Here is a 13,865-nt window from a genome sequence, read left to right as displayed (position 1 = left end):
AGTAGTATTGCTTTGGCAATAAAAATTGAAGGAGGCGAATTAAAACACTGCTTTAAAATTTTAACCGTATTGGATGCGAAAAACTGAAGGGTCACTGCAGAAACTGCATTGGGAGAATGCAAAACCATTAGCACCGCTACGTCTTTGTAAGGTTTACTTGTTAATGTTAATTTTTTACCCAATGTTATTTTAATGTTTTATTTTTATTTTACGTTATTTTTATTTGTTGTTTTTGATTTATTCATTTTATTTTCAATCACTAACTATCGTCGTCATCAATTATCATTATTTATTCTTTACATAGCCTACCAATGCTTTCGCATTAGGAATTGGTTTATAGGAAAGTAAATATGTTGTATCGGTCACGCTTTCTCCGCGGATATCTGAACCACGCCGCAAGGGAAAGCCGTCCTACTACACCACACTAAATTTCGCATACAAAGTCGTGGCTTCAGTTCTTGTGTCCACATTCTACGTCTACGGCTTGGCTTCGCCGACATAGCCTAGGACGAGAGGTGGTGAAGGGTGGCAGTTTCTGGCCCTACGGGGCTGGGACGGTAGGTCAACGCCGCTTGCGGCGGGGGCTAGCCAGCCACCGAATTTTATCTGTTGTAGGCCGTCATTGCACCCGCCACTGCTTCGGTGGTGGACGACGGCCGTTGTTGCGGCGCGCGTCTTTCTCTTCCTATTCTTTTTTCTTCCTTCTCTATTTTCTCTTCTGTCCGCACGAGGCGGCGGAGGTGGCTCAGCTACACAGCCAGTAGCAGGCCCGCGCATTTTCTTTTCCTTCTTCCTACAGCCACAACAACAACAACAACAACAGCCTATTAATGCTTTGGCATTAATAAAAACATACCGGAGAAAGTCGACACGGAACCATGCCCATAAGGAGGGCCGGTGCCTCTCCGAACCTGGGAGGACTGGGAGACCTCACTGCGATCAGCGGACCCGGCCAGGCAGAAGATCGTCGTCAGCCGGGCCGCATACGTCATGGATAAACATAATATGAACGTTTAGATCGTGAGTGGGGTCGTGCGGAGACCCAGGAGGCCTGCGTGCCTCGAATTCTTCTGCAAATAAAGTTTTTTCCTCCTCCTCCTTCCATAAGGACTTCTTTTACTTTGCGAATTATTTGATACTATTGAATAATTTGTAAAACAAAAACGTGACGTACGTCGTGTGACGTGATGCGATATGAGATCATATGACGTGGTGGTGTGCGGAGTATAACGTCCCGAAGTGATATATGAGCTGTGGCTAACGTCGTAGTGGAGGACTCCGGAATACATTAAACCGCACGGCGTTCAGTATAACGCTGCGCTGACGTCGAAAGCACACGACGTTTATGCATTTCATGTCCATTGAAATGCGCGAGCGGCAGCCAGGTTTCGGGGGAAAAAGAACAGCTAAAAACGCGGTAGTTTCTAACAGCGAAACTGCTAACGAAGCCTGCGTTATGTAAGAAATGAATGTAGGAATGTTTGACGCGCAACGTCCAACCTGTTCCTGTTACATCGAGCCACTAATTGGTCACTTAGACAATTGCGCACGCTTAGCCTTGACAAGCTTGGTGCTTCAGTATCGGGTTCCTGAAGGTGACCAGAATCTATCGCCTGACAGCAGTGGGTCAACTCGTTCTTATATATAACTGCTTGAATGCAGGAACCACATCATCGCTCCCTGCTCAATTTCATTACATCGGTAAACATTTTTTTCTCATTTACCCTTCTCCTCCACTCCCCTTCCTCTTTTTTTTTTCTATTACCAAGAAATAACCCTTCATGTAGCGACACAATAAAGAATGATAATAAAAAAAATGCAATGCACTTTAAAAATACATTTCTGTTCTTTGGAAGAACGCCGTGCTGACAATATAGGTGAGATGGGCACTGACATTGCGCAACACATTATACATTGACCGTCATAAACAAATAACATTTCTTTATTTCAACTATGAAGCGACTGCTACAGTACACAGACCTGGTTATTTTACTCTTACGGTTGTCTAACCGTGTACCACTTGTACGCTCCGATTGACGTATTTCATTTCAGTACACAGCAAGTGGCGACAACCCACACGATGTATACGCGGTAAAATAAATATACAGACGAGCAATAAAGTATCTAGACACTTCGCGTTTGTATTTCCAACGAAGAAAAAAGAAATGCATGTCATACTTGACTACAACATATTGTTGACCGTACTCCTATCTGTGTAAACGTTATCAAAGAACAGGAGGCATTCGTCAAGCACCAGATGTAAACGCCGCTTACTAATTAGACAACGAGCCCAGTAAACCTGTGTGGTTTCCAAAGCCACTCAAGCCGTATAGGAAATCGTGTTAGCGATAATTTGTATGCGTACTCTGCGCGCATACTGAGTAACATGCAATCAAAACTGGCATAAAAAAAAAAGAAAAAAAGCTCGAAAACTGCAGCTTGTTTCACCGGAAAATTCAAATGCGGCTGAAGTTACCCTCCAACCAAATACTGGTTAAACCAGATTTTCTGGTCCGGCACCATTAGTGTAGGGCATCGTGGTGTAGGGCCCCTCGTCGTCGAGGTAAAAAACGTCTGCTTGAATTCTGCACAACGTAGCGAATGTTAGTCGGTACACAAGGAATCAAACTATAGCGAACTTGTGCCCCGCAAAGTGAAACAAAGAAAACAAAAGAGTGTACACACGCGTAGTGATCTGCGCACAGCTTTACTGCAGAATCACTTTGAGTTTACCACTTCGCTGGCGTTCGCGGAAGGTTTATCGGCAGGGAACAACACCGCTACAGAGTACATGTCTTGGAGGAACCTAGTTAGGAATTACCAACATGTGTAACCCTGTCTATTCAGAAAAGCGACATCGCTCGGAATGCGACATACTTACTGGAGAACCGTTAGCCTGTATAAAGTGTTTTACCGATAGGCGGTGACAACCGCAGCTTTAGACTAAATAAAGATGGAAGTGCGGTCAAAGCGGAGGACATTTGCTCTGCCTTACAGCAAGGTTGTTTATACTTGCTTCAAGCAAATGCATTGATTTCAGTGGAGCCGTGATGAAGTCTTTAATTAACAATTTCCATATTCGCAAAGTCGCTGAGTCTATTCACCGATGTAAAGGCCCCAAAAGAGCTTGTTTCTAACACAATATGGGCTGTTATTTATTTGCCTTACGGCATGTGGACCACGGACCACTTGTCAGACCAAATATTAGGTCAGCAAGGCACATCATTAATCTGTCAAGAACATGCCCATGCCTGCACTAGCGCAGATACTCGGCGAATAATGGACATAGCCTACCGCGACAGATACAGAGCACCCAAAAAGAATAGATAGAGGGAGAAGACAAAAAAAAGGGAGACCTCATTCTTACTTGCGGTCTACACAAATAGACGTAAGTCATCGTTCTGAACTTCCTCAAGAAGAATCTGTGTTATTTTTCCAACTCGTTCTATTGGTTTTTGCCAAGGCTCATGTATTCCTTTCGTTGTTTACATTTGCGGCAACCGTTTAGAGCGGCGTTCTTGAAGTAAGGCATGTGCACACAGTTTATGTGTAGCCGGCAAAAGCATACGGTGATACGATCACAAAGCGAAAGGGCCGACGCTTCGGGTATATACACCAAACGAATTGCGGACTCGCAACAACTACGTACGAACATTGCTACACACCCCCGCGCGATACATCAGTGGTGCGGAAGGGAGGTCTTCTTCCTGTACCTCCCTCTATATTATGAGATTGCTGCACATTCTGTGACTGGGTCTCGCAACAGTATGGAGCTAAGATGTCATCGAAATGATTAAAATAATGTGATCAGCCGACTCTAAAAGGGGGAAGTAGCGATTGCGAATTTGCGGTGTGTAGAGCGCTAATATACTCAAAACGACTATATATGTCAGTGAATACGAAATATGTCAACTGCGGTTAGACCGCTTCGTATGAGGATATACCACTTCAATTGCCTACATCGATTGTAGTGCCTGCTGAACGATTAGCCGCTACTCACACCAATGTGAAGTACACGATACGGTTACATCTTAAAATGTAAACAACAACAACAAAAAAAAGCTCAAACAAAACATTACGTTTGAGCAGGCGTGCCTAAACCTCGACGAATAAAAAAAACAACGTTGTAGTACGCTCTTCTTCATAAAGCATCTATTTTGCAGCAAGTTCAGTCCCGGGCACACATAAGTGTACTGCTTCAAACAAGCAAGGACCCCACAATGTCACCACGTTGTAGATCAAATAGCATCAATGAAGTTGCCTAAATGAACACGCACGTACAAACAAGTAACAAAGAGTACATAGAGCTAGAGAAGTCAGTGGAGAGCAACAGTAGAAATCAAACAGTAGAAATTGAAGTTTTGATATTAGGCAATTGGGCGATGTATGGAAGAGCTTCCGATGTCATTGTGCGTTGCTTATGGCGCGCAGATTAGCAGCAACACTCCTTTATTCACAACCCCCCTCCCCCCCCCCCCCTTGTGCCGCACTACGGTGCCAAGCAAAACTACTTCTCCTGCCCCCTATCTCCTGTAAAGCTTCGGATATATATATATATATATATATATATATATATATATATATATATATATATATATATATATATATATATATATATATATATATATATATATATATATATATATATATATATATATATATATATAATGAAGGTTGAAGCTTTAGCTCGGTTTTCACACTTGCGCCAGTGAGAAAGAGAGGACACGGAAGTCGGTTGAATTCATGAAGCCCCAGCCACGGAACCCATCACTGTTGCTTGACTAATACCTTAAACTTCCGGGTCCTCTAATCACTATAGTGAACACTGAACAAATAGTTAGAGCGTTGCTCTTACTTTCATATAGGAAGGTGCGCATGGAAGCTATGGGCGCCGCGCAAAGCGCCGATATATAGTCAACACCTCGGAGAAGCCGACCACAGCCTCGACGTAGTCAGTATGCCAGACGAGTCAGTGACCAAGTCAAAGAAGCAAATGAAGGTAAATAATAAATTAAGGGCATTTACGGACCCGGTGTATGCAGAACCATACACTTTAACGATACTCGTTTTTTTTTTATATATATATATATATGGTGATTCCGTGATGTACCTAAACGTCACTTCTCCCTTTTCACATGACCTGGGACTTCTCTGCCATACTCACCACCTATTGGGACACGACCGGTTTTATCGGATACCTTGACGGGGACCACGCGGTGGTCCACGACAGTCGCAGACACATTCGCGAGTCTTGTTTCCGACTCTCTGTATAAATAAACATTTCTACTCGCTACAGCTTTCGCCAAAGTCCCAAGCATTCCCTCACGCCAGACAGCCGCTCGGGTCACGCCATGGGCGGCTTGGTGGCCGGAGTGGTGGTGGTCGTGGCTGCGGTAATGCGGTATTTTAGCTGCACGTCCCGCTGGAAGCCCGCCAGCTTCCGGTGGTTCAACGTGTTCTGGCGCTCGCGCCAGTAGCCTCTGGCCCGGTGGTTCTGCATGCCCCGGTGCAGGGCGAACGCCTCGTCCAGAACCCAGAACTCGAAACCGGCCGCGTGCGTCTCGTACACCTGCGGCAGCACAGAACAACATCCGATATAAATACAAATTATAAACTAAATAAACTATTGCGCTCATCTGTTTTCACCTGACCATTTAATTTTATGTTGGAATTCTTGTCATGCAGTGATTATTCTCCTTAATCGGCTGTCATACCTTCTACGGTCATTTTTTTTTAACGCTTTTCAACGCCTGTAGTTGTTAACGTTGTTGGCGTTAATATGGTTTTGATACATACGCCTTCATTTTCCCAATAGCTGCGAACATTTGCGACCTAAATTGTGTTGTTTTATCCTAGTTTTGCTTGCTTTTCAATATTTGCTCAGTTACAGCTGTTTTAAGCTTATAACACTGCACGCGACTTTTCGCTATTTGTGCTGCCATAAAGGCTTTGGCAGGCCTGTAATTGTAAACTGTTCTCTCAGCACAAAATAATCTGATTGATTGATTGATTGATTGATTGATTGATTGAAGGGATGGGCTCTCGGGTTCAATGAAGAGCTGGCAGTCCCTGGTAGAGAGACATGCAGTAGACCCGAATAGCGACCGGGGACTTTAATAATCAGCCAGCATACGGTTTGGACAGACTGTACAGCAAAGCGGCGGAAATAAAGCTTGTTCGCAGTGTGGCAGAAAATTGCGTTTAACGTGAAGAAAGGGACGCACGCATGCACTCAAAACCTTGACAGTACCTTCATAAGAAGGGGGTGGAGGGCTGATGTGGAACAGCTCACCTTAATATTCATACACTAATATTCATACATAATATTCATACAATATCATACACTGTGACATCGAACTAAGGTATGATCCATACACCGAAACGCTCTCCTTCGAAGGCATAGCTGGCGCAGGTTTTATACACCGCAACAGATGATGCCCTGTAGGTTGGGAGGATAAACGATAAACAGTCCTACACGGCGTTCGTTTCAATGAAAATTACTTAATTCAGTATAAATGCGTATCGCGGTTCTATATAGCTACATTTTAAGCATTGTATAGCGGTTTCTTTAAAGTGCATTCTGTTCTATATTTCTTATTAACCATACACTGTGCAACGTTTTTCTTTATTCTTTGTTTTCATATTGGAACTCCATGCACATTGTCCCACTCACACAATACTTCCATGTAAGGAGGGGCTTCGGAGTTATTTGGATAAATAAATAACACAGGCAGAAAAACGACGCAACAGCTCCGCTATCACTCCCAGACTTTACGTACCGTGTCGATTGCACCCCCACTCTCCTGCGTGAGTCGAGTTCATTTATGACGCACCTGTCATAACCATATTGGCGAAGCGGTGCGGGCTTGAAACCGTATGGTGCATTAATCAACGGCGAGTACTTGTCTGCTCGATATCTTGCTCCCTCCATGGCCAACAGCCGGAGGTCACAGTGACTGAGTACCCGTACTGTGAACGATATCGGTCCGTCCAAACCGGTATTTTTGGAACTGTTTTCAATACATTAAAGTAGAGCAATTGCAGTGAAAGACAACAGTAAACATAACAAAAAAGAAAAGAAAAAGAGAGCACTGAAGACAATCCTCAAAGCCTTCAGTAAAGTTAGGAATTTTCTTCAATACATAGGGGAAGACACTTCCCGAATGCAGTGGTCACTCCCCTGTATTTATTTTCATATTCTGAGCGGGCATATCCGGCAGTCAAAGCTATAAACGGCATCAAAGGCACGCTCAAATAGAATTTCCAACGCCTTGGCCACGGGTGCATCCAAGTAATTTTTTTTTTTTTTTGTCCCCAAAACATGCCGTAGTTTCAGGCGAGTGGAAAAGCTTGGGACAGTGTGTACGAAGTGCCGGAGACATTTGAGAAGGTTCCAGGAACCTATAAAAGTTTATATATATATATTTTCGAAACGAATCGAATCCCGAAACCGAAACTAAGTCAAATATTCCTGTAATAGAAAGATCATCCAAAAGATTTAGAACGAAAGACGTTTAACAAAGTCCAGAAATTCTGGACTATATATATATATATATATATATATATATATATATATATATATATATATATATATATATATATATATATATTCTATACTATTCTATACTATTGGACTATTCTCTCTCTCTATATATATAGCTAGCTTTCTTTTCCGTTGTCGAAGTGTGAACGATAACAAAAGAAGACCCACGTCACGGCTTGAATCAAGAGCCTGATATTAACCTCTAGTAACTCACATTAAAGCAGATCAGTGCTCCTGGATTGCACGATTGCATAAAATAAAGTTTTATAAAGACTTCCTGCTATGTTCACAATATGGTCACTTTAAGACATTATTTTCATGAACAGAGCCGGCAAACGACTCTAGAAATGTTTTTTTTTTTTAAAGAAAATTGGGTCAGACCTAGATTTTTCGCATCGAAAAGTAAAATCTAATATTTACCTGCTGATATCGTCTACATTATTTACGTAATGCTGCATTAAACTGAGAATTGGAGTTTCTCTAAGTATATTATATGAGGCATGTAAGAAAATAGCTCAGGCATCTCTACGGCTTGCGCCTATAAAAATCTTTCGAGTATTCCCCAGTTCGCGCACTTTGGTGAATTTGGCTTAGCCACCAAGTTGAACCCTGTGAGGTTCCCTTGTCACACCTGCGATGCAGTGATGTGTAGCATACCTTAGGCAGTGAGGGTGCCCTGGGCGGTTATGAAATCCCGAAATGCGCTTTGTGGGCACGCAACGCGCACACTCTCACCCATGCAGTGTAGTTGGCGGCAACTTCCCCAATTGCGGTGACAAAATATCATTAAAAAGCAATAAGGAACGCTCCGAGTCATTCTGTAATAAATAATGATACTGGGTCATTTCGAAGATTTGTCGGCTGCTCGTTGATCCCTCGATTATAATTTAAAAAGTTTGGATGTGACAAAACAAAGAAATCCTCGTGGCACACCTGACCAGCGGCCTGTGGTGTCGGTCTTTTCCTCTCATCAATACCGTGCACTGGCCAGCTGCTGCCGCAGGGTCGCCTGTGTGCGCCCCACCCGACCAAAACACCGTCATTTACGACGAGCGCCATATATCGAAATGCGTGTGCAGGTTACGACGCACAAAGACAAAACAAAGACCGAGCCGATCGAAAAGGTCAACGTCATTAGCCGCTCTGCCGTTGTCCATTAATAACAATCGGCCGTATGCCATTCTGGACGCCATGAAAATATAACGACTACGAACGACAGGCTCATGAGCAGTACGCTGCGCTGTGGGTATAGAGGGGTAGGCACACCCCATATGTGAATGGTCATTTATGAAACAGGTACTTATTATTGCTCCGTACAGAGAATACTGCTGCCTTACCTTGTGTTCAGTGCTTTTTGCACCGTCGATTGCACAATTGTAGTCAATATGGCACCTGATGTTACACCCCTCCTGTCTGGCTGCTTCTATAATGAGTGTCTCAGAAGCGTGTGAAAAAGGAAATGGAGGGAGGTCAATGAGTTTGTCACTCGAGTTATTTCTAAAACGCCAACCCTGGAGCTTTTACTCCGTCAAAAAGCCGTTGTCTGTGACTATATATCTGTCCCTGTGAACTTGAAACAAATAAAATAATTATGACCGCGACTGGGTTTAGATCCCCGTGGCAGAGCGGACAAATCAGCTTCGCTGGCCACTGCACGAGACCACTATGCTGTCGCCGCAACCGACCGCCGCTCGTGCTTACCTGCCTCTTTATCGAGTTGTGCATTGCACGCGGTCGTCTTCTTCCACTTCTACCTGCGCGCAATGCACCTACAACACTCCGTTATCGCATCGTTTTGCTAGGTGTGTTAACCTGACCTAAAACTTTATAATGTGCTACCGCTAAGGCAACGAATCACCACATTCGCCCATCTTTGTCTGAAGCCTGGCATTAAAACCCCCGCTCCGAACCGAAAGCGAAATGAAACACCTTTTCCAGCTTTGATGAATCGCCTGCCATTTCTTTTGGCTACCTTACAGAACCCGAACAATCTTGGGGATCATGGAACAAATAGTCTGGAAGGATTACAATTTCAATGTGACACCCCCCAGTTCGACTATACATATATTCATAAATCTTTACTCACAAGGGTGACCTGAGGCCTAGAGGGGAAGTGGAATCCTTTGCCACCGCAAGTAATTTCCAAACGCACCCCTAGAGGGCTCTATACTTCCCCATTTTTGGTGTGGGCGCATCCCAATATTTCGTAGCGAATTTTTTTTTTTTTTTTTTTTACACTGATGTCCGCCCAAAATTGTATAACTTCTCGTCTATCTCACAGAATCCTAGAAATAAATTTAGACACCTTCAGCCGCTGAACTATATTCTTGGGGAAGCCATATTGGTCACCACACTTACAGCGCGTATTGGCCTCGGCTATTATAGAAGTGCAGAAAACTTTTTAGGCCGCCCGAAATTAGGTTGTTAGGCAACCCGGGTCTCGAGTAATGGCTGTGACCAAACCCCTTAGGTCTACATCTTTGCATATTCATGCGTGTCTTTTGGCGACGCCGTCTCCACTCACAAGTCTCTCTCCCCTCATCAACCAGATTGGGCCCGGGAATCGCAGCAGAGATCGAGACACATTTGCATTGCAGTTCCCTTCCGATGCACGTGTATTGAATTTGTTTGTAACATAATGTAAATAGTTTGGGCAGAACAATAGACAATGCGCTGAGTACACGGTGCTTGCCCGCATAACGCGCCTCAGCGGTCGCATCTAAGCGAGGAGCTGCAAAGAGAAAGAAATGAATCCGCAGAAACTAGGATTCTGAAACCAAATACTTCACTCCTTGACGGTATATATTAGTATCTGTATTAGTATTAGTATTAGTATGGCTGTTGTTCTGATTCCTGTGTAATTCATTTTTGTTTTGTTTGTGTGTGTATTCAGAGACAATTTTTGATTGACTATTGATTTTCATCGTCTTCTATATTGCTCATTTTTTGTTTTGTATTTTCCACTCCTGTTACAGCCCCTTATGGTGGCTGACAGTATTATTAAATGAAATGAAATGTAGTGTACCCTGGCCAATCCCCAGTCATGCGTATGTGCCATTTTGACTGAGGCCATATCATCATCATCATCATAATCATCATCACCACCATCATCACCTTAGGTGGCCGCCTGGTTTTACTTTACGAATCACAAGCATGGCATAAACCTCAGGCACTGATACGAAAGATCGAAATTTCTGCTTGAAATAATGCTTCTAGGCCTGGAAACCAAGTTGCGCAATGTCCTGGGTCAAAGCTAAAGCTGAAAACGCGCCGCCGGAAGTTGCGTCTGTGGTCAGAAAAAAAACTAAATGGCTAAGCACAACGTCAAGGGTGCACACAGCATGCACCGCCTCAGCACCTGCGTGTTGCGCGTGAAGCCGTATCCGACGAATCGCTCGTCGTAGCGGGGCACCTCCTTTCCGGCTACGTAGAAAGGCTCGTAGAAGAACTCGTAGTGCTGCACCTTGTAGGCGGCGTGCAGGCCGTCCTCCGAGTGAGGCAGCGCCTCCCAGGCCGCGTGGTTTGTAGCGTACTGGTTGAACACGAACGACTTCTGGTGGAATGGGCGTGCCTCCTTCCGTCGCACCATGTCCAGCAGCTCGCGTTTGGTCCTCGGCACGGGCGCCATCTCGCGCGCCTCGTATGTGGGCACCACGAACACGCACTTGGTGCATGGCCGCCGCAGGCCAGAAGCCAGGAAGTCCGACAACTCGTCCCAAAGGCCGGGCTTGGGCATCACGTCGATGTCGACCACGAAGAAGTAGCGCTGTGCTGAGCAGCCGTCCCTGGCAACGTTGCGCAAGTGGTTCTGTGGGTAGAGCATCTGCTTGGCGCTGCCGCGCACCACCCGGGCGCGGCCGGACGAGTGTAGGGTGCGCAACAGGGACGCATGAGCCGAGCACGAGTAGGAGGATGACGGGGAGCCCGGCACGCGTGGCCACGGCACTGGCCGCGTCACATTCACGCCAACGGGGTAAACGAGGCCCACGCGCACATTGGCCCGCACGGGCTCCGAGCAGGAGCGCACTAGCGCTAAGTAGGCGCGCAGCGCATGGTACTGCGCCGCGTTTGCCACAAACACGGCGAGGGACAAGGGTCCGTTCCACAACTGGGCCAGCTCAACGAGCGTGTGAAGCCGGTCCAGCGAACTCTGTGTGGCCAGACACACCTCGCCGGCATCGTCCGGGGAGCCGAACTCGGCGTCGGAAGCGAGAAAGGAGTGGGCGATTTTGTACTTTCCGCTAGCATCTAGCTCGTTCGAGCCTTCGTCGAACTTGAATGGAGCCCGCTGGGAGAGGAGGTCCAGAATATGCACGCTGCTCGCGCCGGAGGAAGACGCCATCTCGTCCTCGGCGAAATTCTGCGAATGCTGTGGTGGGAACGACGGCGAGGAGCTGTAGTTGCGGGAGGCGGAGCTGCGCGCTCCGGCCGGCGACGTTTCGAGTCGGTTGACCGCGAGCAGGCCGAACAGCTCGCCCAAGACGAGGACACCGACGATGACGAGGACGAGGAGGCGTCGGCCCAGGCTTTTGCTGCCCAGAAGGCATTCTCCTCGCATCACCGGCTACGGGGACACCTGCGTAGATAGCACGAGCGCAAAGCAGCAGGTTAGATTGGCGGCCGTGCTTATTTAAATCAGTCTTCCTTTTCTCTCCAAGACGCGGGCAAACAAAACTTTGTAAACGAGCATAGACACTAAACAAAGAGACGACAAACTTTCCGCGTTCAGTAGGTCTAAAGCGCGAAACGAACGACACACACACACACACACACACACACACACACACACACACACACACACACACACACACACACACACACACACACACACACACACACACACACACACACACACACACACACACACACACACACACACACACACACACACACACACACACACACACACACACACACACACACACACACACACACACACACACACACACACACACACACACACACACACACACACACACACACACACACACACACACACACACACACACACACACACACACACACACACACACACACACACACACACACACACACACACCCGCGCGCGCGCACACACACACAGAAAGAAAGTGATCAGAGACTATAAACGACGTGAAGGGGAGGGCAAAACGCATAATCGCCACAACACGGCACAACTCTTCAACATTTGCGCGCAGAAAACGGAAATAACTAAAGCAAGAAGACATCGGAGATTGGAGGCAGGACCACGACAAAAGCATTTACTCAGATAACATTCAAACTCGGGTAGCCGAAAGAGATACGGAAGCACATTCTCCCAAAACATCTCGCACGTACCCGCAGTTTCCACGTCGCGACACGAACTGACTGCGCCTTTGAGAACGCAAACTCTACGACACAGAGCACGCCCGGCAGCACTCGTTTCAAGCAGCAGCCATTCCTTTGCGAAGTCACGGGTCACCAGAAAAGAGCCACGCAGTGAAGAAGGCCCCGCGGGGAATGCGGAGGGGGCAATGAGAAGGGGGTGCCTCGGGGAGTGCGGAGCACGTGTCCGAGCCAACGCCCAAGAGGAACGCCCAGCGTCCGCAGCCGCCACTCTCGATGAGCCCCTTCCTTCCCCGTCGTTTTCTTTGTACCCGCCGCAGGAAGCGGCATTGATCCACTGCACGTATACGAACTTATACCATAGCGGCCACGGCGATGCACTGCCAGCCGAAGGGGGCCGCTTCCTGAGCGTTCTCCTCTTCCCCGGTCCACGCTGCGTGGCGCGGTGAATGGGCAAATGTGCGTGGCGACTCATGGGTGCTAACGATGCGAGCAGCGGCCACGGCTGCGGACCGGGGCGCTTAAGGACCCCCTGCATGACCATCAGAGGGAGAGGTCGTTGCACTGGCCGACCAAAGAGAGCGAACGGAACTACCTAGATATACGTCGTAACACAAAGTGTTAGAGTCGCGAAAGCGTAGAGCTTGCATAATCGATACCGCAGCGAAGCACTTCGCCGTACGCTATTGGTTTCGTATGCGGGGCATGTAGCTACACGCGAATCGGCAGAGGAGCGTCCTGGATTAATTTGACCACCTGAGGTCTCTTTAGTGTCTGTATAGTAACACCGTATACAGCGCACAGGAGGTTTCAGCACTCCGCCTCCTTATTAGAAGTGCGGCCACTGCACCGAGACGGGCCGAATGTGGTCGTGTGGTCTACTCATGCTAACAGAGCAACTTTAATTATTACTTCATTCTAAAGGGGTCGCACAAATGCCGTGTACGAAAAAGAAACGGCAGATCAGAGAATTACCAAACTACGCTGACTGCGTTCCGGGGCGAAATTAGAAATAGTG

At 46.7% G+C, this 13,865-nt stretch overlaps 1 protein-coding gene across 3 annotated transcripts in view; it reads right to left on the bottom strand.

Moving 5' to 3' along the window:
- Positions 1–315: 315 nt before the first annotated feature.
- The window catches only part of LOC146190765 (beta-1,4-glucuronyltransferase 1-like), a 43,030-nt gene continuing 29,480 nt past the window's right edge, over positions 316–13,865 (bottom strand). Inside the window, exons 2-4 of one of the 3 annotated variants that reach the window (XM_084601146.1) lie at positions 10,902–12,119; positions 5,327–5,569; positions 316–793 (exon numbers count right to left, since the gene is read on the bottom strand). In XM_084601146.1, coding sequence (XP_084457272.1) covers positions 5,345–5,569; positions 10,902–12,101 — 1,425 coding nt within the window. In that variant the 5' untranslated portion in view covers positions 12,102–12,119 and the 3' untranslated portion in view covers positions 316–793; positions 5,327–5,344. Of the gene's footprint in view, positions 794–4,656; positions 5,570–10,901; positions 12,120–12,859; positions 13,131–13,865 lie in introns of those variants that run through there. The other 2 variants (XM_084601147.1, XM_084601145.1) reach the window with 2 other exon arrangements.

This window comes from Amblyomma maculatum, chromosome 4, assembly GCF_055883805.1.
Source record: "Amblyomma maculatum isolate TAMU_Amacu chromosome 4, ASM5588380v1, whole genome shotgun sequence".
NCBI classification, from domain to species: domain Eukaryota; kingdom Metazoa; phylum Arthropoda; class Arachnida; order Ixodida; family Ixodidae; genus Amblyomma; species Amblyomma maculatum.
Note: the sequence above shows the minus strand (reverse complement) of the source record. Positions and strands in the feature narration are given on the sequence as shown.